The sequence below is a fragment of the Ovis canadensis genome, chromosome 11 (genome assembly GCF_042477335.2).
Source record: "Ovis canadensis isolate MfBH-ARS-UI-01 breed Bighorn chromosome 11, ARS-UI_OviCan_v2, whole genome shotgun sequence".
Classification (NCBI taxonomy): Eukaryota; Metazoa; Chordata; class Mammalia; order Artiodactyla; family Bovidae; genus Ovis; species Ovis canadensis.
This window is the reverse complement of record NC_091255.1, coordinates 42862641-42886035: the sequence shown is the minus strand read 5'-3', so window position 1 is coordinate 42886035 and position 23395 is coordinate 42862641. Positions and strand designations below refer to the sequence as shown.

The 23395-nt window shown below is 57.8% G+C and overlaps 1 protein-coding gene across 1 annotated transcript in view; it reads left to right on the top strand.

Annotated features, from left to right (window-relative positions):
• MYO15A (myosin XVA) overlaps positions 1 to 20700 on the top strand; it is a 46426-nt gene extending 25726 nt beyond the window's left edge. Inside the window, exons 38-65 of the mRNA XM_069542977.1 lie at positions 120 to 300; positions 385 to 517; positions 818 to 923; positions 1027 to 1099; positions 2126 to 2247; positions 2356 to 2415; positions 2838 to 2913; positions 3194 to 3309; positions 3410 to 3528; positions 4857 to 4998; positions 5461 to 5572; positions 5661 to 5735; positions 6137 to 6315; positions 6849 to 6964; positions 7199 to 7271; positions 7552 to 7624; positions 7845 to 7918; positions 8138 to 8220; positions 9926 to 10056; positions 11053 to 11147; positions 11289 to 11366; positions 11677 to 11773; positions 13366 to 13526; positions 14497 to 14630; positions 16338 to 16471; positions 16755 to 16888; positions 18027 to 18167; positions 20144 to 20700. Coding sequence (XP_069399078.1) covers positions 120 to 300; positions 385 to 517; positions 818 to 923; positions 1027 to 1099; positions 2126 to 2247; positions 2356 to 2415; positions 2838 to 2913; positions 3194 to 3309; positions 3410 to 3528; positions 4857 to 4998; positions 5461 to 5572; positions 5661 to 5735; positions 6137 to 6315; positions 6849 to 6964; positions 7199 to 7271; positions 7552 to 7624; positions 7845 to 7918; positions 8138 to 8220; positions 9926 to 10056; positions 11053 to 11147; positions 11289 to 11366; positions 11677 to 11773; positions 13366 to 13526; positions 14497 to 14630; positions 16338 to 16471; positions 16755 to 16888; positions 18027 to 18167; positions 20144 to 20245 — 3120 coding nt within the window. The 3' untranslated portion in view covers positions 20246 to 20700. The remainder of the gene's footprint in view (positions 1 to 119; positions 301 to 384; positions 518 to 817; positions 924 to 1026; positions 1100 to 2125; positions 2248 to 2355; positions 2416 to 2837; positions 2914 to 3193; positions 3310 to 3409; positions 3529 to 4856; positions 4999 to 5460; positions 5573 to 5660; positions 5736 to 6136; positions 6316 to 6848; positions 6965 to 7198; positions 7272 to 7551; positions 7625 to 7844; positions 7919 to 8137; positions 8221 to 9925; positions 10057 to 11052; positions 11148 to 11288; positions 11367 to 11676; positions 11774 to 13365; positions 13527 to 14496; positions 14631 to 16337; positions 16472 to 16754; positions 16889 to 18026; positions 18168 to 20143) is intronic.
• Positions 20701 to 23395: the final 2695 nt, after the last annotated feature.

Here is a 23395-nt window from a genome sequence, read left to right as displayed (position 1 = left end):
GGGCATTGCTGCACCTCTCTGAACCAGGAGCCCCCTCCGCCTCTCCTGGGCCAACGTGGGGTTCCTGAGAGCAGACTGATGTGACCCAGGAAGCCCTCCTCACACTCTGCTCTCCACAGAAACCCTTAGCGTCAGAGGCCCGGCCGAAGTTTGTAGGCACTGGACTCCCAGCCAAGCCCGTGCTCCTGCGCTCTGCTCCGAAGCCTGTGGCCCCCGCCCCTCTGGCCAAGGCCCCAAGGCCCCCCACCAAGCCCGTGGCTGCCCCCATTCTGCCTCAGGGCTGGGCTTCTCCAGAAAGCAGTGAGTGTCCTGTTGCAGCAGGGGCTTCCCAAGATGGGACGGGAGGGTGGACTCACCTGCCCCCTATACCATGCCCCGCCACAGCCTCACCCTGCCTGGAGCTGGTCCGGTCCTCGACCCTCAACTCGGAGCACTTCCCGCAACCCACACAGCAGATCAAGGACATTGTCAGGCAGCATCAGCAGCTGCCCCGGGGGTGCCAGCCGGAGGCCCTCAGGTCAGCCCACCCACCCAGCCCTCTGGCCCTCTTGCGTGACCGCCTCCCTGTGTGCCTGTCTGCTGGGCTCACAGCACCCTGCCCAGCAGCCTTTAGGGAACGTCTGTTCACCCAGGTGGTCCAGATGAGATGCCCCTGCCAAGGGCAGAGGGAGGCCAGGACCGCTCTCTAGGGGTTGTGTGTGACCCCATGCCTGTCTCTGGTCCTCTTGGGGTTATCGTGTACAGTGATGGGGGGAGAGGAAGTTCCTGGGTGGGACTGTGTGGCTGTGAAGAGGAGGCTCAGCGTCCCGCTCCCCAGGAAGGACGGCGGGAGGGTGTTCGTAAAGCGGCCTGATCCCCATGAGGAGGCCCTGACGATCCTGAGGGGGCAGATGAGCCCCCCAGTGGCAGCACCCGGCACCCAGGTGAGGGGCTGGGGCTGGTGGGGCCCAGGCGGAACAGAAAACAAAGAGGGGGGCCTCTGGGGGAGCCTCTGTGTACCGTGGTGGGCCGTCTTTGTGGGGACAGGTCCCCAGAGAGGCCGTGGCCTTGGTGAAGCCAGTGACCAGCACACAGCGGCCATCCGTGGGGCCCGCTCCAGGTGAGGGCCAGGAGGGAGGGAGGGGCCGGAGGGCAGGTGTCTGAGTGCAGGAGTTAGTTGGTGTGAGCACAGGTGGCGTGTGTGTCCATGTTCCTGGGCCTATGTGGACATACTATGTGGATGTTTGTGCAATTGTATCAGCATTTGCATGGCACTGATTTCAGGCCAGGCCCACTCTAAATCCTCACTCAGACTCTTCAACGCAGTACTGTCTGTGCCCATAGATGTTACAGATGAGAAGACAGACACAGAGAGGTTAAGTGACTCACTCAGGATCACACAGCTCTTAAGTGTCAGACCAGGGACAGAATCCCAGGCCTCCTGACATCACAGCTGGAGTCCTAACCTCTGCATCTCCTGCCTTATGGTAGCCACGGTGATCAGTGATTGTAACAGATCAGTCAGTTCCCATCCACCTGCCAATGACATTCCAGCGGCCCCTGGGATGAACCCCAGGCTCCTCACTGTGGCCCACCCCTAGCCTCACCTCCTCCTGCTCACTGCCCCGGGGCTGTCTGCTCCTCACTGTTTCTGGGCCTACCAGAATTCAGTCCTGCCGCAGGGCCTTCATCCTTGCTGTTCCCCCTGCTGAGAATGCTCTTCGCAGAAAATCCTTGCATGCCTGGCCCCTTTTCATCAAGAAGTCTCAAACCTCACCTTCTCAGGGAGGTCTGCCCGACCGCCAAGACCACAGGCCCCTCACAGACCAGCCCCCAGATTTTCCCAGGTCGCCATTTGATTTCTGCCCCAGCTCCCAGCACCGAGAGCTCTGTCCTTTCTGAATTGTTTCACCCACCTTACCAGGGCCTCCCTCCGGGCAGCGCTGGTTTCTGCTGCTCCAGGTACCCCCGGCCCCTACCCCCACCCCCACCACATTAGGACTGTAGGGCTGGGTCTCTGTGTGCGGGAGGAAGGCAGGGCTGAGAGAGTGTGCCTACGTGCCCGTGTGATCAGGTGTGTCTACCCTCGAGGCAGGAGGAGGCCCCTCTGCTCCAACCTCACCCTCCCTGGGCCCTGCCTCCCCAGCGCTGCCCTCGCGGTCGCTGGAGCCTCTTGAGGATTCCGTGCAGACACAGCTACACCGCCTCCCAAACCCCGACTTCTATGGCTACCGGGACACCCCCTGGCAGATCTTCTTGCGCAAAGAGGTGCTGGGGCCCTACCAGGGCTGGAGGGGGCACAAGGCCTGACAGGGGCAGGGGGTCACAGCACAGCTGGTGAGGAGCGTGGGGCCTCATGGTAGCCCTACACCGCAGGTGTTCTACCCCAAGGACGACCACAGCCACCCTGTGCAGCTGGACCTCCTGTTCCGCCAGGTGAGGGCCTGTCCCGCCTCCCGGCCTCGAGTGGCAGCAGGGCAGCAGGCGTGTGGATCAGCTGTCTGTCAAGCCTCCTGCTCGGGTTTGGGGTCTTCGCCCACAGTGAGGACAGGGAGCTGGTCTGCTGCGCCCCCTGCCGTGGAAAGTCTTGGGGAGCCCACATCCCATCTAAGCAGACTCACCGCTGGTCTGAGCTCATGGGGCCCAGGGTCCACCCCAAGATCCCCTGTGTGGATCAGGAGACTAGGGCCTGGGGAGGGTGGAGATGAGAAGGGTGAGGGTCCTCAGAAGTGGGGTCTGATTTACAAGGTGCCCTCACTGCGTGGAAAGCGCCCCATCCCCACTCATCCTGACACAGTCCAGCTTGGGCTCCAGGTTTGGGGAGCCGTGCAGCCGCCCGCCTCATGCCCCTCCCACAGGTCCTGCATGACACACTCTCCGAGGCCTGCCTGCGCATCTCTGCGGAGGAGCGGCTCCAGATGAAAGCCCTGTTTGGTACTGCAGGGTGTGGGGAGGGAGGGGCAGCCTGCTGGAGCCCCTGCCACTCTCTCTGCTCTGCTCCTGGCCTCTCCCTGGGGCCCGGCTGCAGGTCTGGGTTGGGCTATACTGGCCCGGCTGCGGTCCCCACTGTCCTGTCTGTGGATATCAGTTTCCCAGTATGGACGCTGAGGACGCAGTGGTCTGACACCTCCTTGCTGAGGGTCAGTCTCCCCTCCCTGCACTGCGGGTCAGCAGGGGAGGGGGCCCCGGTCCTGACCCCACCCGTGTCCCTTAGCTCAGAACCAGCTGGACACACAGCGGCCTTTGGTGACAGAGAGCGTGAAGCGGGCCGTGGTCAGCGCTGCCCGGGACAGTTGGGAGGTCTACTTCTCCCGCCTGTTTCCTGCCACAGTAGGAGCCCCCTGCCTGTCCCCCTGCCCACTCTCTACCTGCCCAGGGGCTCTGGGAATGAGCCTGGAAGACCCTCATGTGCCCCTTGTCCCCTCCCCAGGGCAGCGTGGGCACCGGGGTGCAGATGCTGGCTGTGTCCCACACAGGCATCAAGCTCTTGCGTGTGGTCAAGGGCAGCCACGAGGCGAGCGGGCAGCTGCGGGTACTGCGCACCTACAGGTGAGCAGCAGGCGGGGGGAGGGTTCGCACAGGGCGTGGGCGGGGTGCGGGTTGGCAGGTTTCAGGGCGTGGGCTGACACCAGCGCTTCCTCCACGCACCAACTAGCTGGATGGCTGGCGGCTGAGTACAGTCAGCTCTCTGTGTTCACAGGCTTCACATCCTCAGATTCAACCAATGGTGGATGAGAAATACTCAGGAAAAAAAAAATTCCAGAAAATTCCAAAAAGCAAAACAAAATTTTCACTCACTGGCAACTATTCCCATAACATCTATCTTGCTTTTATAACTACCTATACAGCGTTTACATTGAATTCCCTGATAGCTCAGTTGGTAAAGAACCTGCCTGCAATGCAGGAAATTGATTTCTGGGTTGGGGAGATCCCCTGGAGAAGGGATAGACTACCCACTCCAGTATTCTTGGGCTTCCCTTGTGGCTCAGCTGGTAAAGAATCCGCCTGCAGTGTGGGAGACCTGGGTTTGATCCCTGAGTTGGGAAGATCCCCAGAGTATTCTGGCCTGGAGAATTCCATGGACTGTATAGTACATGGGGTCACAAAGAGTTGGACATGACTGAGCGACTTTCACTTCACTTCAAGTGTTAAGAGTAATCTAGAGATGATTTAAAGTAAATGGGATGTGTGTAGGTTATATGCAAATACCAGGTCATCTTATGGGAGGGACTTGAGCACCCATGGATTTGGTTGCCCTCCAAGTGCCCTGGAGCCAGTCCTCCATAGATACTGAGGGATGACTATACCTACCATGTGCCCGGCTCTATGCCAAACCCTTTAATCAAGGAAACAGGCTCAGAGAGAGATGTTGCTTGTCTCGGGTCACACAGCCAGGCAGTGGTGAGCTGGGAGCCAGTATCCCATCCCCAGCTTGGACACCTCTGAGGTCCCACCCCAGAGCCTACTGAGGGCAGGGCTACGTATGTGAATAGCCAAGTGCAGATGCTTGAGTGTGAAACCTTCCTGCATCCTCCGACCCCTCCCTCCCAGCAGCCCATGGTCCTTTATGCCACAGCACGGGGAATCTCAGGCATCAGTGAGGTGCAGGCTCCTTCCTTCCAGAGTCTGAGCATTTGCTTAGTGAAGGAAACAGATTTGTGGGCAAAATCTGGGGGGTTGGATCAAGAGGCAGAAAAATAAATAAAAGACAAAGCGTAGGGGTGCTGGGAGGTTGTGGGTTCACAGAGTGATGGGCAGGGCGCTGGAGCCATGGGCAGGAGGGGAGGGGAGGCAGGCAGGGGCCAGAGGTGCAGACAGTGGTGGGGGGGCGTCCCTCTGGCCATGGTCCTCCCTCATGCCACCTTCCCCTCCTTCAGCTTTGCGGACATCCTCTTTGTGACCATCCCCTCCCAGAACATGCTGGAGTTCAACTTGGCCAGTGAGAAGGTTATTCTGTTCTCAGCCCGAGCTCACCAGGTCAAGACCCTGGTGGATGACTTCATCCTGGAGCTGAAGAAGGTCAGGGCCCTCCTGCAGATGCCCGCAGCAGGCTGAGGGCCTGAATGTACCAGCGACGCCCACCTGAGAGGCGTGGATACACCTGTGTGTCTGCGACTGTGTCTGCAGGCTCTTGCTCGAGCTGTACCTTCCAACCTGGGGCCTATGACCCTGCTGCCGGCCTCTCCAGGGTCCTTCACTTAGGCCTCTGGGCTCCACAGCAGCCTCATTCCTCCCCTCCTGCAGGGGCTGCACTGCCCGTCACTGACCACCCTGTGACCGCATCCAGCCCCATGCTTCCTCCAAACCGGGCAGTCCCCAGGCCTGGCACCTCGCCTCAGCGCTGAGGCTGTGGGAGGGGTAGGGGTGGGTCAGGTCTGTGGCCGTGCTCTCATGGCCTGTATGCGGAGCAGGGGAGTGGGCCCTGGCCTCTGGGAGGAGGGCATGGGCCCACAGCCCTCACCCGGCCCCTGACTGACACAGGACTCGGACTACGTAGTCGCTGTGAGGAACTTCCTACCTGAGGACCCTGCGCTGCTGGCCTTCCACAAGGGCGACATCATCCACCTGCAGCCCCTGGAGCCGCCTCGACTGGGTCAGCGCCGGGGGGTACGGGGTGTGAGCGCGGGGGCAGCGGGGTGGGGGGCCTCCCTGGCAGGTGCTGACGTGGGCCCGGCCTGCAGGCTACAGCGCGGGCTGTGTGGTCGGCAAGAAGGTGGTGTACCTGGAGGAGCTGCGGCACCGGGGCCCTGACTTCGGTATGTACCCTGGGGCCCCCGTTCAGCTACCCGAGCTGCCAGACCTGGAAACCCCAAACAGAGCAGATGCGCAATGCAGGTCCTGCGGTCCCCAAGGGTCTCGCTGGGCTGTAGCTGCTAAGATGGCCATGCAACCCAGCCCCTGTCCACACATCGGGCTGACGGGTCTCCGTGGACATTAGTGTCTCTGTGTTGTGGCCCAAAGGTCCACAGGCGCTGTGTTCTCCATTCTGCAGACCCCCACTCCAGCCCGCCGCTGAGGGGCTGCCTCCCCTTCCCTGAGCCAGTGTCCTTCTGTTCGCCTCCATAACTGGCCCCATGGCATACCTCCCTCACTGACTCTGAACCCCACTCTTCCCCAGATGACACCCTCTCACTGCTCAGACCCTTTCCTCCCCTAGGCTGGCGGTTTGGGACCATCCACGGGCGCGTGGGCCGCTTCCCTTCTGACCTGGTGCAGCCTGCAGCTGCCCCTGACTTCCTACAGCTGCCTGCCGAGCCGGGCCGGGGCCGCGCTGCCGCTGTGGCCGCTGCTGTGGCCTCCACTGCCGCTGCACGGGAGGTGGGCCGCAGGAGGGAGGTGAGAACTCAGGGCTGGTCAGAGGAGCGGACACAGCAGCCGGGTCGGCCTGACTGTGGAGGTGGAGCGGAGTGGGGTCAGTCAAGGGCAGGCCATCCTGGGACCGAGCAGCCTGGTAGGGACAGCCAGACATATGACCTGAGGGATGTGAGCCGCCAGATGTGACCAGAAGCGGCTGGAGGTGTGGCCAGTCAGGTAGGGTGGGTGCGGTCAGTGGAAGAGTAAGTGACCAGGCCAATGGGGCAGGACCAGCCTGGGGCGGCCAGATGGTGAATCCACCTTCGACGGGGCAGGGCCTGGTGAGTGGGCCAGGTTGGGTCCTGTGGTGGCATGGAGCTCGCTAGGGTGGAGGAAGATAAAGGGGTGAGGGATAAGGTCAGCTGGACCAGGCCATCGGGGAGGCAGTAGGGCCACATGGGGCAAGGAGTGGCCCATGGGGAGGCAGGGCAGGCGGAGAGGGTCTGTGCACAGTCAGGCTGGGCTGGCGTTGGGCAGGCTCTGACTAGCAGGAGTAGCAGATGCCCCTCTTGCAGGGCCCCCCAGTCAGAGCTGGCTCCATGGACCGTGGGGAGGACGGCCTCGCTCTTCCACCGTACACAATGCTTGAGTTTGCCCAGAAGTACTTCCGAGACCCTCAGAGGAGACCCCAGTGAGTGGTGGCCCGCCCTGAGGAGGGTCTTTCTGGGGTGGGGCTTTTCCCAGCCACCCAAGCAGGAGGCCTCAGGTCTGGGAGGGAATGAGAAACCCTGGGAGGGGGCTGGTCTGCAGCCTCTGCCTCAGGGACCTTGCTGCCAGGTGGGCTGACACTGGGTCCAGCACACTTCTTGTGGGAAAGGCTGTCTCAGAGGCAAGACTGATCAGTAGCGTCCACTTCCCCTTGCAGGGATGGCCTCAGGCTGAAATCCAAGGAGGGTCGGGAGTCCAGAACCTTGGAGGACATGCTTTGCTTTACGAAGGTGCCCAGCCCCAGGTCCCTCTGAAATGGCCATACAAGAGTGCATCCCAGGCCCATGGGCCAAACAGCCTTGTGCCCAGTGGGACCCCCACCACTGGGTACCCCGAAGGCCTGGATTCCTCCAAAAGGAAGTGTCTCATCTTCTCAAAGTTCCACCCACCGCCTTCTGTGGTGTGGACTCTTCTGCTGTTAAGATAGGACCCTCCCCATCCCCTCCCCTCCCCATCCCCTCCCCTCCCCTCCCTTTTCCTCCTGCCATGACCCAATTTATCTCCCCACAGACCCCGCTCCAGGACTCCCTCATTGAGTTCAGCGACAGCAGCCTCAACAAGATGGCTACAGACATGTTTCTAGGTGTGGGGGTGGGACAGTGGCCAGGGCCCCAGGCCAGGAGGGACGCCAGACTGTGACCCTTGGTGACCACTACCCCTTCCCTCAGATGTGGGAGGAGAGGAGGAGGCCCCTTCCCCCTACCGGCCCTGGCCATAGCCTCTGGGGGAGGGGTCCAACCCAGGGTTCCTGGTGGGCGGGCAGCTGGGAGACCAGTGGCTGAATGGGACAGTGTTTCCTCCAGCTGTGATGCGATTCATGGGGGATGCCCCGCTGAAGGGCCAGAGTGAACTGGACGTGCTGTGCACCCTCCTGAAGGTCAGTCCAGCTCCTCCAGGAGCTCCCTTGCCTGCCCTGTGGCTCGGTTCGCCATCTGTCAGAGGGGGCTGCAGCCTTTGGGGTGGGAACCGTGTGGCCCAAAGAGGAGTGCATCCCGCTGGTGGGGAGGGTTCTGGAGAAAGGACGCCAGGCCTGTTTTCAGGAGCCCACTGTGTTCCTGTGGGCATGTGACCTGTGACCTGGCCCGCCCTCCCACAGCTGTGCAGGGACCATGAGGTCATGCGGGACGAGTGTTACTGCCAGGTCATGAAGCAGATCACAGACAACACCAGCACCAAGCAGTGAGTGTCCTCCCCTCCCCACCATTTCCTGCTCCGGAGGGGCCAGATCAGCCTCCCATCTCCCAGCCTGTGCCCTCCCCGCCTCATCCTCTTCCTCACGCCAGAGACAGAGCACATATGTTCGAAATTGCTTGGTTTGGGACAAGCCCTTTCTGGTCTCTGAGCTTCAGTCTCATCTGTCAAATGCACTGATAATGGGTGAGTCCAGGTTCTTGGTTGCAAGTGACAGAAACCCAGTTCAGTCGGATTTAAGCAAAAAAGGGGTCAGGTAACTGAAAAGTTTAACAGAGGACTTTAGGCATAGCTGGATCTAGGTGTCATCAGGAAGCAGTCTTTCTCTGTACCCTGGACCTGATTTTCTATGTGTTGTTATTACTCCCAAACAATATATCTCATAGACTGGCAAGATGATAGCTCTGGGGGGACATTCCCCAGCTCAGCAATCCCAGGCAAAGCAAGACTGATTGAATATTTGCAGCAAAAATTCCCAAATCCAGCCTTATTGGCCTGTCTTGGTCCCATGGGCATCTCTGAGCCAACCACAGAGCTCTGATTGGCTAGACCTGGATCATGTACCTGTTCCCAGACCAATCACCATAGCCAGAGGGAGGATGAACTCTAACTTGCCAAGCCTGGCTCCCATTTTTTATTGTTGTTCAGTCACCAAGTAATGTCTGACTCTTTGCAACCCCATGGACTGCGGCACACCAGGCTTCCCTGTCCTTCACCATCTCCCAGGGTTTGCCCAAGTTCATGTCCACTGACATGAACCAGTCACTTTAGCCAGAGGCTTCAGGGTTCTAACTGGCCAGTCCTGGCTCTCATGGGTACATATGTGCATGCTAAAGTCACTTGAGTCCTGTCTGACTCTTTGTGACCCCATGGACTGTAGCCTGGCAGGCTCCTCTGTGGGATTTTCTTCCCACAAGAAAATTGTGGGATATTCTTCCCACAAGAATATTGTGGGATATTCTTCCAGGCAAGAATACTGGAGTGGGTTGCCATGCCCTCCCCCAGGGGATCTTCCAACTCAGGGACTGAACCCGTGACTCATGTCTACTGTGCTGGCAGGCGGGTTCTTTACCACTAGAGCCACTTGGGAAGTCCCCTGGCTCTCATATGCACAGGGACCTGGGGAGGGGTGGGTGGCTTCCCAAAGGAAGCCCAAGTGCTGTGCCCAGACACCAGAGGTTCCCACAAGTGAAACCCGGATACAGGGTAACACAAAGGTAAGCGTCCGTGTCTCGCACGTGACTAGCACATGGCGGGGCCCAAAGCCTGTGCTGCTCTTGTTAGCACTGGGCCACCCTCCTGTCCACCTGCTCGCGTCTCCCAGGAATTTCAGAACCACTCAGCGCATCCTCCTGCCCCTCCCACCCAGTCTTACTTGCCACCAGCTCTGCACAGGGTCCCTGGCCCCCCTTCAGGGACCGTCGCCCAGAGAGATGCCCCCCCACCCCAGGAAGACTAATTCTCTGTGCACAATGGGTATGTCAGGGGCTTCACCCCCTCCCTTCCCTCCCACCCTCCCTCCCACTCAGAATTCCCAACAGAATGCACCTTTGGTCTGACTCTGTGCCTAGCTGCCCTGCTTTCACTGGGCAGGGGCAGGGGCATCCTCAGGAGAAGAGCCTGGTGGGCGGGGAGACTCCTGGTGTGGCTGCAGAGCAGTGGCCACTGTGATGGAGCCTGTGTGTGCTCGCAGGGACAGCTGCCAGCGAGGTTGGAGGCTGCTGTACATCGTGGCCGCCTACCACAGCTGCTCTGAGGTCCTCCAGCCGCACCTCACCCACTTCCTCCAAGACGTGAGCCGGACCCCAGGCCTGCCCTTCCAGGGTGAGGGGCAAGCGAGTGGGGACCCAGGGCCAGGGGCTTGTCTGCACCATACGAGGGCTGGCTGGGCAGCCAGCAGGAGGGCCTAGCCCTTCTTGCCCAGGCAGTGCTTATTAATATCAATCCTGTCCCCAAACGTTGGCAGAGGTCCCACAGGGGCTGATGCCATAGGTTGTCTGATATGACAGGGAGGATGACATATCAGGGATGGCTTCCCGGAGGAAGTGTTGCTCTGGGTACTGAGCACAGAGGAGGGATTTCTAGATGAACTCAGTAGCAGGCATAAAGACCGGAGATGATGCGTGGCATGTGGGAGAGGAGGAGGAGGCGGCATGGCCCTTTCTCTGGTCTTTGGGAATCAACAAGGGTCTTGAGAGGGCGCCATGGCTGGTGGCAGGGTCTTGGCCTTTTCCCTGTGGAATTTAGAGGAAAGGGGCTGCTCCTCAGCCTCACCCAAAATCTAGCTTCCAGAGGAACCCCTGGGTCCCCCTAGGAGAGAGGTCAGGGCACTTGTGGTTACCATGGCAGCCATGGAGGAGATAGGAGACTTCATCCTCTCTGCCTCTGAAGCCTCCTCTTCGAGTCAATCAACAAACACCCCTGCATCAGCTCCAGGGAAGGGGGTTGAATGTGCCCCCAAACTCTCTAACTTGGCCCCTCCCCAGAGTGGGGCAAGGGCACTGCTTAGCCAGAGAAATGGAGAAGCAGATGATGCGGTCTCTTGCATGGAGACTCTGGACACAGCCCCCAGGGACGAGCCCCCGGCACCAGCTGTCTCCGGGGACTCATGGATAACCGAGGCGTGCGGGCCTCCGAAAGGATGTGGGTTCAAACCCAGCCCTTGTACTCTGGCTCTTAACCTTGGGTCAGTCACTGCCCTCTGAATGGTCTCTGCGGCCACTGGAGGGAGAGCAGCCCCCACCAAGGGGGCTTGGGGCTGGGGCCAGAGGAGCTCTTCTGCTGGGCCTGCCCCAGCCCCGCTAACCCCAGTCTCTGCAGGGATTGCCAAGGCCTGTGAGCAGAACCTGAAGAAGACGCTGCGGTTTGGCGGCCGCCTGGAGCTCCCAGGCAGCATGGAGCTGCGGGCCATGTTGGTGAGCGTAGGCGGGGCTTGGGGAGGGGGACGGCCTACCGAGAGACCCCTGTGCCGGCCTGGGCACGCAGGCGGACAGGACCAGGGCTGGGTGAGACCCTGGTGAGATCCCAGCCTCTCCTCTCTCTGCACCTTCCCCTAGGCCGGCCGCAGTTCCAAGAGGCAGCTCTTTCTTCTCCCTGGGGGCCTGGAGCGCCATCTTAAGATAAAGACATGCACTGTGAGTGAAGGAGTGTCTGGGGAGTGGGACCCCAAGGGTGCTGAGCCACCCCCTACCTCCCCCATGAGTCAGGACTTAGCTCTCTGTTGCAGCCCAATCCCGAGCCTAGGGGAGGTGGGTGGCCTTCAGCTCAGAGTCAGGCTGCAAATGAGAGATGGGCAGACTTGGGACCCACAACTCCGGAAGCTGCGTCCTTCCCTGTGTGGGGCTGACCCAGGGCCCTGGGAGCCTAGCCTCTGCAGGGGGGCCAGGGAGGGCTCAGGGCAGAGGTCACCTGCCTGGCCCAGCCTCTCACTTCCCTCATCCACAGGTGGCCCTGGACGTAGTGGAAGAGCTTTGTGCTGAGATGGCTCTGACCCGCCCCGAGGCCTTTGATGAGTACGTCATCTTTGTTGTAACCAACAGAGGTGAGCAGCCAGAGGATGAGGCAAACTGGGCCCATGGCCCCCATCCCGACTGTGAGGCCCCGATTAGATGCCTCTTCCTCCAAAAAGCCCCCCGCCCGGGTGCAGGAGCCTCTGCACCAAGAACCCCCAGCCCCCCATCTGACCCCCACCACCCCACTTCAATCTGTGTGAGCTCATCTGGTCTGTCAGGCCGCGAGATGGTGGAAGACAGGGCTCCCCCACGCCGCCATCTGCCCCCCAGAGTGCTCAGTAGGCCCTGCCCTCTGGGAGGGCAGGACTTAACAGAATGTGGCTCCTGTAACCCACACGTGCAAGTACTTTTTCCTGCCTCCTCTGTCCTCATAGCGGCTGAGAGGAGCCCAACCCTCGGCCTCACCTGGCCCTTCTTCATGAGGCCAAACCCTTTCCCCCTGCAGCCCACCTGCTCTAGAACATGGCTGAGCTTCTGTCACCGGCCGGTCAGTCTCACCCAACTCCAGCTGGCTCTCGGGCTACTCAGCTCTGAAACACATGTCCTCAGCCCTGCCTGAGTCCAGCATGACATGGGGGTGGAGAAGGCAGTAACAAAATAATCTTAGTAAAGGAGCTCACAGAGCAGAGGCGACAGCTGACAGCACTTAATCCCATCAACTATCCCGCTAGGACCCCATGAAATGAAATGAAATGTGTTGTCCTTCCCATTTACAGATGGGAGAACCAAGGCCCAGGGAGCCTGTATTAGTCTCTTGTTGCTGCCATAACAAATCACTTGGTGACTTCAAACAGCACACGTGTATGATCTTATGGTTCTGAAAGTCGGAACGTCCCCAGGGCTGAGTCCTTCTGAGGCTCTAGGAGTCTGTTTCTCGCCTTTTCCAGCTTCCACAGGCACCCAAGTCCCTTGGCTCATGGCCCTTTCCTCCATCTTCAAAGCCCGCAGCATAGCCTCTTCCAGTCTCTTTTTGTGACCCTCCTGCCTCCTTCTCATAGGCCCCTCGAGACTGTGGTGGGTCCACTTGGGTCCCTGTGATTATCTCCCCTCTCAAGACCCTTAATCACACTCCACGTCTCCTCTCCATGAAGGTGTGCGTTCACGGCAGGTGGGGATTAGGACGGGGGCATTTTGAGGTCAGGCTGTTTCTCAGCCTGCCACGGAGCCCAAGGGACTTGCCCAGGGTCAGATCCAGGACTTTATCATCATACCACATCCCTGTTTTCAGTAAAATTTTTCAAAGGTGTGGGACAGGGAGCAGAAATGTCACTTCAGGAAATAAAAACTTATGGCCGAGACCCACTCAGTGCCAGACCCGCATCCTCCCCTCACCCCTGGAGAGCCCAGCAGGGTTCTCCCCATAGGAGTCCTACAGAAGAGGACCTAAGGCCTCTTGTGCTTCTCTGGGTACAGCCTCCTCTAGAGAGGGAAGAGAGGCTGGGTGTTCTCTGAGCAGCACCTGGGTGGGGCACCTCCCTAGGCCCAGGCGAGCTGAGCTTTGAGCGTTATTCCCACCTGGGGGCACAATTTCCACAAATCAGGGCCCCCCGTCCTGTTCACCAAGGAAGCCGTGCCCCAGAGCAGGGAGGGGGCTCGCCATGTTTGCCCGCGCTCCCTGCAGGCCAGCACGTGTGTCCGCTCAGCCGGCGTGCCTACATCCTGGACGTGGCCTCGGAGATGGCGCAGGTGGACGGCGGCTACGCACTGTGGTTCCGACGTGTACTCTGGGACCAGCCACTCAAGTTTGACAACGAGCTCTACGTGACCATGCACTACAACCAGGTCCGGGCTTGTGGCCGGCTCCAGAGGCTCCGGGCTCCCCGGGGCTTGGCATCCAAGGCCTTCGTGATTCCATCCCCAAGGCCTCTGGTCCCCATGTGGGCATGTCACTGTCACCCTCACTTCCTAATTCACAGGCCTCTGTCACCCGGGCCAGCCTGCTTTTCCTATGTCACTGCTGGTCCGGGCCCCTCCAGCCAGGCTACCCAGGTGACACGTTTTCAGGCCGTTCTGACCTCCTTCCTCCTGCTCCCCTCCAGCGCTGAGCACCTCGCCTGTCCCGTGCTCAGTAGCATTGTTTTTTGTTTTTTAATTTTTATTTATTTGACTATGTTGGGTCTTGGTTTCAGCCTGCAGGCTTAGTTCTCACGAGGCATGTGGGATCTTAATTCTCCGATCAGGGATTGAACCCATGTCCCCTGACTTGGAAGGCAGATTCTTAAACACTAGACCAGCAGGGAAGTCCCCCGCTCTGAGACTTTGCCAGGCCTTTTCACACTGGGGCGCTGTCACTCCCCTTTTGGACTAGGTCATCTCAGTCAGGGCAGTGGTCCTGACAAAGTCGGGGTCTCCCTCGTGTGTGGACCCTCGCAGACATGCTGGGTAGAGACATCATGCTTCTCAGAAGCTGGCGCCCGAAGCTGCGGCCATTCTGTGTCCAAGGCCCGTCACTGGGCTCTTGTGCCTGTGGGCCAGCCAGCAGCACCCCTGGGACTTGTGGAAACATGACCCCTGGGTCCTGCACTCTGCAGAACAGGGGCCAGCACTTCCCCAGTTCCTGTGGCTTCCAAGCCATGGCCCTCCCCGCTCACCATCCAGGTGCTTCTGTCACTGCTCCCCGAAGCCCAGGAAAGTGAGTGCCCCCCTCCCCAGAAGCATGACCCTGGCACGGCTCAGCATCTGTGTCTGGACCTCCCCGGTAGTGTGCCTGGCCTTCTGCAGCCCCTCGCCTACATTCTTCCCACCCCTGTAGGTGCTGCCTGACTACCTGAAGGGCCTTTTCAGCAGCGTGCCGGCTGGCCGGCCCAGCGAACAGCAGCTTCAGCAGGTGTCCAAGCTGGCTGCGCTGCAGCACCGGGCCAAGGACCACTTCTACCTGCCCAGCGCGTGAGCGCCCTCCCACCCCTGCCCCACCCCTGAGCTGCCCACCCCCCCTCAGCCCAGCCTGTTCAGCTAGGACCCTGCCTCCCAGCAGGACAGGTCACTTCCAACTGGTATTAATAGCTCAGAGCAAACAAGTGATAAAATGCGTTCAGGACACATACACTGTGGCCCAGGAAGTACACTCGGCCCTGCAGAGAGCGTTGGCCACAGGAATGTCCACTGTGATGGCGTTGACAATCTCCAACAGCAGAGGATGCCTTAAATTGTGGGGTGTTAGGTGGCCTTTAAACTGATGTTCTCAAAGCCATGGGACCTCGGTCGTCCCCACACTCTCCATCTTTTTCCTCTTGAAACTTGGGCTCCAAAGAGCTGCTGTGTCTGTGGGTCGTATCTATTGATATATTTACACTATTCAAAATGAAAACAGAAACTTAAAATACTGATTTATTAATGAAAAACAAGGACACTACATATTAATGTTAAGATAAATGTGGACATATGATAATTATAATACAAATAGTGTAAGGTAACATTATGTGTTAATATAAATAAGTCATGAAAACACAAGTGTATTTTGCCAGGAGTTCCAGTGAGAGCTGCTGCACTGGTTTACCCTTTGCAAATCTGTACCATCTGGCTTAATAGCTGACAGCTGGATACCCGTCCCTGCTTCTCGGTCAGTCTGTTGTGACCGCACAGGTCATGTGGCCTCTGCACCTGCACTTGTGAGAGAACTAGGGGGAGGCAGATAACCGCTCAGATTGTTACGGAAGTGACTTTGCCAGGCCCTCGACCACACTTTGAGAGCCCCTGCTGTGAATAACTGTAAGAAAGGCAGTGTGTGGACGGTATGTCCCGCTGTAAGGGTGCAACACTCACACCCTTCTGATGCTATGATGGAAGGAAAGTGGAGGAAGCACATACAGGTGTCACCAGGCCCGGATGGAGACAGTTGTGGCACCCTTACTGTCTGCGTCGCATCTGCACGCATCGCTCTGGCAGATGCCCCAAACTGCACTCTAATGTCCCCTCTTGCAGATGAGGAAACTCAGCCCCAGAGAGGGGATGTGGCTTCCCCAGAGTGGGGCGACCAGGATTTAGACCTAGGGAGGGTCCGGAGGCCAGGCTCTTACCTAGCAGTACAGAGAAGGAAAGATGTAGCCTGGAGACTCTTTTAGGGGTTCCCCTGACATCCCTCCCTACCCCAGTGTTCAGCCCAGACTGGTACTTGTTGGCATTTTTCAGATGTCCTGAGGCCAGAGCTGCCTTAGGGCCGCCAGCATATGGTCAGGGGAGGCCTAGACAGGTAGGAGTTTAGGGTCCTGGGGGTCATCTGGAGCCCACTGCTCTGTTCTGCTGACCACTGCTGGGGTTTGCTTTGCTGCCCTGATGTTTCCCCCACCCTGTGCTTCCTTCTTACCCCTCTGGCCTGGGCTACTCCCCAGGGGCCAGGGACTACAAAGGATGAACCCATGTGGGGTCACTGTATGACCCTGGGTGAGCTGGTGAACTCCTCAGAGCCTGCGTTCCCTTGTCAGCAAGCAAGGAGCCCAGTGGTGTTGGCCAGCGGTTACTGAGCGCGTGCTGTGTGCCCAGCCCCACTTGTACCATCGCCCGTCCCCACCCTGTCGTCCGCGCTCCCCCAGCGTTCAGCCGTCAGGAGGTTTGGTGGAAGCCCTGATGGTCAGCCGGCTTTTCCCTGCCCGCCAGGCGGGAGGCCCAGGGGTACATCCCAGCCCAGCTGTACCTCACCGAGGCCAGCTCGACGTGGCTCCACCTGCTTGGTCAGCACCGGCAGCAGATGCAGGCGCTCAGTCCCCACCAGGCTCGGGCCCAGTTTCTGGGTGAGAAGGAGTTGGGCTGGTGAGGGAGTCGTGGGGACCTGGCTGAGGAGGGTGGCGAGGAGGCCTTTTCCTTTGCACAAAAGCATCTTTGGTGTCAGGTTTCTAAAGGCCTTCCACAGCCCCACCTAGGCTAGAGGGCCCAGCGGGGATGGAGGAAGGTGCAGGGTGAGCGGCAGCACTGGCAGGAGGGGCACCAGGCTGGGGGCTCCTGTGCTGGATGGGCTGTGGGGGAGGGGTGGGCTTATGCACTGATGAGCCCTTGTCGCCTGACCACCACCCCCAGGCCTCCTCAGTGCCTCACCCATGTTCGGCTCCTCCTTCTTCCTGGTCCAAAGCTGCAGCACCGCGGCTGTGCCAGCCCCCTGCATCCTCGCTGTCAACCAGAATGGCCTCAACTTTCTCAGCACTGAGACCCATGTGAGTGGCTCAGCCCGGCCCCGCCCCACCCCTGCCCCCAGGGACGTCCAGCTCCACTGCTCACACCTGCGTGACCTTGGGTGAGGCTCCGCCCCCGTCTTCCTCACCTGGGAGGATGACGCAGGCTGTTGTCCAGGCAAACGGGAAGTATGCTGACCTGCAGAGCCTGTGTGGCTCTGCCAGAGCCTCAGCCAAGAAACTGTTCCTGTGAGTCTGGAGGCCGGATGGCCAAGATCAAGGTGCCGGCAGGGTCAGCCTCCTCTGAGGCCTCCCTCCTTGCTTGTAGATGGCCATCCTGGCTGAGTCCTCATAAGGCCCTTTATCTGGGGTCCATGAATCCCAAGGTCCTCTTCTCATAAGGACCCGTGGGATGGGAGCCCACCCTAGCCTGACTCCCCTCTTCAAAGACCTGTCTCCAGGTTCTGAGGGGGTGGGTCAGGATTTGGGGACACAATGCAATCCAGAACAAAAGGAACCTGCTGCCCCCATTCTTAGTTCTTCCTCGGGAAGTGGACCTTGACACGAGGGCTCCAGGACAAGTGGCTTGTGTGGAAACAATGGAGCGAGGAAGAGAGACCAGGAGGAGGTCACAGCCAGGGGGACACAGCCAGGGCAGGGCCTGTGAGCATCCAGGTTCCCACTGTGGGCACAGGGACTCAGTCCAGTGGGGAGCACCAGCCTCAGAGGACGCCCCGTTCTGCGGGTGGGAAAGCTGGGGTATCCGTCTGCTCTGTCCATCTGTCACAAGGGGCCGCTGGCTCTCATCACTCTGGCTTCTCCTGAGGCGAGCCGGGGAAGCTCTGCGTTAGCTCCTGGGGCCAGAAAGAACGCTCCCAGCCAGAGGGGTGGGTGTGAAGAGGCAGGAAGGTCAGGGCACACTGGCATTACCTGGAGCTCCAGCACTTAGAGTGGTGCCTGGCACGCTGCACGCACGTGCATCATTGTTGAAGTAATGTTACAGGTGAGAAGCTGAGGTCCAGAGAGGTAAAGCTGGTTGCTCCGGGTCACACAGCCGGTCACTGGGGGACAAGTGCTCGAACCGGGGTATCTTGCCCCCTGCATATCTGTCCTTTAGGACAGGGGTACCGGTAGTGAGACTGTCCCATCCCCAAGCCTGTCTGTTCCCCATCACCCCCAGGAGCTGATGGTGAAGTTCCCCCTGAAGGAGATCCAGTCAACGCGGACCCAGCGGCCCACAGCCGGCTCTAGCTGCCCCTATGTGGAGGTCGCGCTTGGCGATGTCACTGCCCAGCACACCGTGCAGCTGCAGCTGGAGCAGGTGGGCCCCCAGGGGAGTTGCCCAGCCCCACCCCCCCACTCCCAAATTCTGTGTACTAGGCTCTCCTCAGCTTGGCCAAGTTCTGGGGAGTGTCCAGTCCAGCGCAGGGGACAGAGCTAAACCCACACTACACAGACCTGTGGGTCTCGGGGTTGTCTTGGAGAGGTATCTAGATGGTGGGATCCTAGAAATGAGGGCCCAGGTTGTTTGCAGAAGAATGAGGTATTCGATGGGAAACTGGGGAGGTCCTAAGGGTCCTTGAATATAAAGCTAAGAACCTGGGCCTCCTCCCGAGGGCACTTGGGAGCCATAGAAGGTTGCTAGAAGGGCAGGGACATGGGCAGTTCACCTGGGCTAAAGCTTGGAGGCTGGACTGTGGGGCCAGGGCTTGACAGATGGAGAGGGTTCTTCTCAAAAGCCAAGTCCTCTAGGTCAGCCGGGTCCATGTCTCGTAGCCCCCGGGGCAGGGCCAGACCAGAGTTCTCACCTGCTGGAGAGGGGGCTGAGGTCCAGAGAAGGGGATGAATGGGGCTGGGCCCACCTGTCTGTCCTTGCCAGCCCACTGCACCCCTCAAGATGTGGGCCCAGAACTCCCTCACCCCAAGGCAGGGCCTATATTAGTTGGGCTGCTTTCCAGGGCACGAGACAGTGGCTCCCACCACCCTAGCCCTGCCCCTGAGGGTCAAGGCTGGAGCACGGCCCCTTGTCATGCTCCTTGGGGAGCCTGCGACTGGGGATCAGTCTGCTTTCCACTGCCCCCAGTCCTGTTCCTGCTGAGGTCACACTGATCCTGGCCTCACCTGGACTCAGCCTGTTTCCTGGACTCCGCCAGAGACCCCACCTCTTCAGACCTGCCCGTCTGTTGCTTCCTGGGCCCCTTCTGGAGCCCCCTTCCCTGGATGACCTCTAACTGGTGCAAGGCTGGGCCCTCCCCCCAGGGGAGGCTTTCATAGCTGCTCTGCGAGACAGCCTCCTATTTCTCTCCCTTGGTGTCACCCTTGGAGGCCAGTAGGCCTCTGCCCTCAACCTCCAATGCTCACAGGCTTGGGCCCCAACCCAGCAGTCTTTCTTGTCCCTGCCCTCTCCTCTTTTTACCTCTGTGACCTCAGCTCCCCCACCCTGCCTTGCCCGCTCCCTGCCCCAGAACACCCTCTTATTGCACTCGCTGTCCCCTCTGCCTGGGACACACTCCCCCTGCATCACAGGGCTTCTTCCCTCCCTTTATTCCAGTTTCAGCACAAACATCACCTCCTTCTTAAAGCCTGCCCTGATCCTCCTGATAATTCACTCTCTCTGCCTCAGTAGGTCTCATATGGCTTGGAAGTCACTTCGTTATTAGTTCTGAGGTTGTCCTTCTCCCCATTAGAACGGGAGCCGCAAGAGGGCAGGGCGGTGTCCACACGGTGTTCATAGCACAGTGCCCAGTGTGTAGTGGATGCTTAGGAGGTAGCTGGATGGAGGAGAAGGAGGAAGAGGCAGCCTTTCTGGCTTCTCTACTTGGTTGCAGCACTCCCTTCCCCCCACCCATGGGAGCCCTGAGGCTGGGGCCCAGTTCATTCTAGGCCGTGGGTACCAGGTGGTAACTGTGGCAGCTCATTTATTGACAGGGCTAATAGTTTTTAAATGTGAAGGATTTACATGTCTTGAAGTCTCATGTCATCCTCGCCACGACCCTGTGAGGCAGGCCCTGGGAAACCGAGACCCCAGGGACAAGGCCGCTGAGAGTGAAGGAGGTGTGGTAACTGACCCAGGTTACAATGCAGCAGAGCTGGTGAATGTGTGGGTCTCCACCTGGCTCACCGCTTCCCGCCTGCAGCGCAGAATTCCTTTCCAGCTGCCAGAGCTTCTCCTGGGGCCCTGAGGAGGTGGGGACGAGGGTGGGACCCCAGTTGAGGGAGAGTCTGGCCTCCACCTCTCTCCTAGCCATGTCTCTCCCCGGGAGAGCTGCGCAGTGTGGACTCATGTCTCTCCTACAGGGCCTGGAGCTGTGTCGGGTGGTGGCCGTGCATGTGGAGAACCTCCTCAGTGCTCGCGAGAAGCGGCTCACGCTGCCCCCCAGCGAGATCACACTACTCTGACCCAGCCCCCAGGCCCCTGCTGGCAGGAGGCTGGCTATATGGTCCCAGAGGAGCTACTGGGCCAGAACCTTTGGAGAGACCAAGAGGCAGTAGGGGGAGAAGCCCAAGTCCCCAGGAACCTGAGAAGACCAACTGAGAGTTGGGATGGAGTTACAGCATGCAAACCTGGGGTCAGATAGCAGGAGGAACTTCCAGGGACTAACCAATGGGCCCTCCTGCCACCTACCACTGTGGCCCTGCCCTGACCCCTGCTGCGGCATGGTAGCCCCACACCAGAAGCCTAGGCAAACTGAATCTGCTTTCACTTCTCCTGGGGTCTGATGTTCAAATCTGCTCCATCTCCCTGTCCTAGCCCCTCATTTGTCCCCCCCCATTCCAGGTGCCCTCTGTACTGCTGCTGAGCTTGGATTCATGGCTCTTGGTCATTTCAGTGCAAATAAAAGGTTCATCTGGCAGCCTTTTCTCCATATAGTTGCTGTTCAGTCGCTCAGTTGTGATCAACTCTGTGACCCCATCGACTGCAGCATGCCAGGCTTCCCTGTCCATCACCAACTCCCGGAGCTTGCTCAAACTCATGTCCATCGAGTCAGTGATACCATCCAACCATCTCATCCTCTGTCATCCCCTTCACCTCCCAACTTCAGTCTTTCTCAGCATCAGGGTCTTTTCCAGTGAGTCAGTTTTTTGCATCAGGTGGCCAAAAGATTAGAGTTTCAGCTTCAGCATCACTCCTTCCAATGAATATTCAGGACTGATTTCCTTTATGATTGATTGGTTGGATCTCCTTGCAGTCCAAGGGACTCTCAAGAGTCTTCTCCAATACCACAGTTCAAAAGTATCAGTTCTTCGGTGCTCAGCTTTCTTCCTAGTCCAACTCTCACATCTATACATGACTACTGGAAAAACCATACCTTTGACTAGACTGATCTTTGTTGGTGAAGTAATGTCTGCTTTTTAATATGCTGTCTAGTTTGGGCTTCCCTTGTGGCTCAGCTGGTAAAGAATCCGCCTGCAATGCATGAGACCTGGGTTCAGTCCCTGGATTGGGAAGATCCCCTGGGGAAGGGAAAGGTTACCCACTCCAGTATTCTGTCCTGGAGAATCCCATGGACTATACAGTTCATGTGGTCACAAAGAGTCAGACACGACTGAGTGACTTTCACTTCACTTCACTTTCTAGGTTGGTCATAGCTTTTCTTCCAAGGAGCAAGCATCTTTTAATTTCATGGCTGCAGTCACCATTTGCAGTGATGTTGGAGCCCCCCAAAATAAAGTCTGTCACTGTTTCCATTATTGCCCCATTTATTTACCATGAAGTGATGGGACTGGATACCATGATCTTAGTTTTCTGAATGTTGAGTTTTAAGCCAGCTTTTTCACTCTCCTCTTTCACTTTTATCAAGAGGCTCTTTAGTTCTTCGCTTTCTGCCATAACGTTGGTGTCAACTGCGTATCTGATGTTATTGATATTTCTCCTGGCAATCTTGATTCCAGCTTGTGCTTCATCCAGCCCGGCATTTTACATGATGTACTCTGCATATAAGTTAAATAAGCAGAGTGACAATATACAGCCTTGACCTACTCCCTTCCCAATTTGGAACCAGTCTATTTTACCATGTCTGGTTCTAACTGTTGCTTCTTGACCTGCATACAGATTTCTCAGGAAGCAGGTAAGATGGTCTGGTATTCCCATCTCTTGAAGAATTTTCCAGTTTGTTGTGATCCACACAGTCAGAGTCTTTGGCGTAGTCAATAAAGCAGAAGTAGTTGTTTTTCTGGAACTCTTGCTTTTTCGATGATCCAACAGATGTTGGCAATTTGACCTCTAGTTCCTTTGCCTTTTCTAAATCCAGCTTGAACGTCTGGAAGTTCTCTGTTCAAGTACTGTTGAAGCGTAGCTTGGAGAATTTTGACATTACTTTGACATTACTTTGAGATGAGTGTTTCCCCATCTATTTGCCATGAAGTGATGGGACTGATGCCATGATCTTAGTTTTCTGACTGTTGAGTTTTAAGCCAGCTTTTTCACTATCCTCTTTCACTTTCATCAAGAGGCTCTTTGGTTCCTCTTTGCTTTCTGCCATAAGGGTGGTGTCATCTGCATATCTGAGGTTATTGATATTTTTCTCGGCAATCTTGATTCCAGCTTGTGCTTCATCCAGCCCAGCATTTTGCATGACGTATTCTGCACGTAATAAACAGGGTGACAATATACAACCTTGACATACTCCTTTCCCAATGTGGAACCAGTTCGTTGTTCCATGTCCGGTTCTGACTGTTGGTTCTTGACTTACATACAGATTTCTCAGGAGGCAGGTAAGGTGTTCTGGTATTGCCATCTCTTGAAGAATTTTCTACGGTTTGTTGTGATCCACACAGTCAAAGGCTTTAGTGTAGTCAATGAAGCAAATGTTTTTCTGGAATTCTCTGTATTCTTTTCTGGAATACGGTTGTTGAGTGACTCGAAAATGAGCCTAAGGGAGGCAGCAGGAGTTGGAAGCCCCGTTATGCTTCTGAACAGAGCTGTCAGCAGAGACATCCATCCTTACCTCTCCCTGCAGGCCCCTGTCTCCCAACCTTCCCCCACTTTGGGTAGTCCCAACCCCAGGTCCTTGTCACGGGATGGGCCACACAAGACTTGAGATGGTAGAGAGAGAGGGATGTCCCACATGTCAGTGGCTGAGGAGGCAGAAGTCTGGGAAAAGGCTTCCCAGAGAATGGGATGTTGTGGTTGGGTTTTGAAGGATAAGTAGGAGTTTGCTAGGAATAGATGGAGGAGAGGAAAATGAACATTCTAAACAGAGAAAACAGTGTTTATTCCCTACTGTATCCTTCAAAGCCTAAGACAATGCCTAACACAGAGTAGGTGCTTACAAAATATTTGTCATGTGAATGAAAGAATAATTGAATGAATGTTGATGGAGAGTGCTAGTGCTTTGAGGAACTTGTTGGGGAGTGGAGCACTAGGCTTGGGAGAGGAAGACTGGAGGGGTGTGTGGGGTCATAATCGGCTGGAGCCATAGTGTCAGAGGAAGGATTTATTTATTCATTCAGTACCTATTAAGCACCCACTGTGTACCAAGCAAATGCCAGGCACTGGGAGTTGCTCACAGTCGCTCAGTTAGTGGCTCTGCCCAGGTGAGAGGCCTC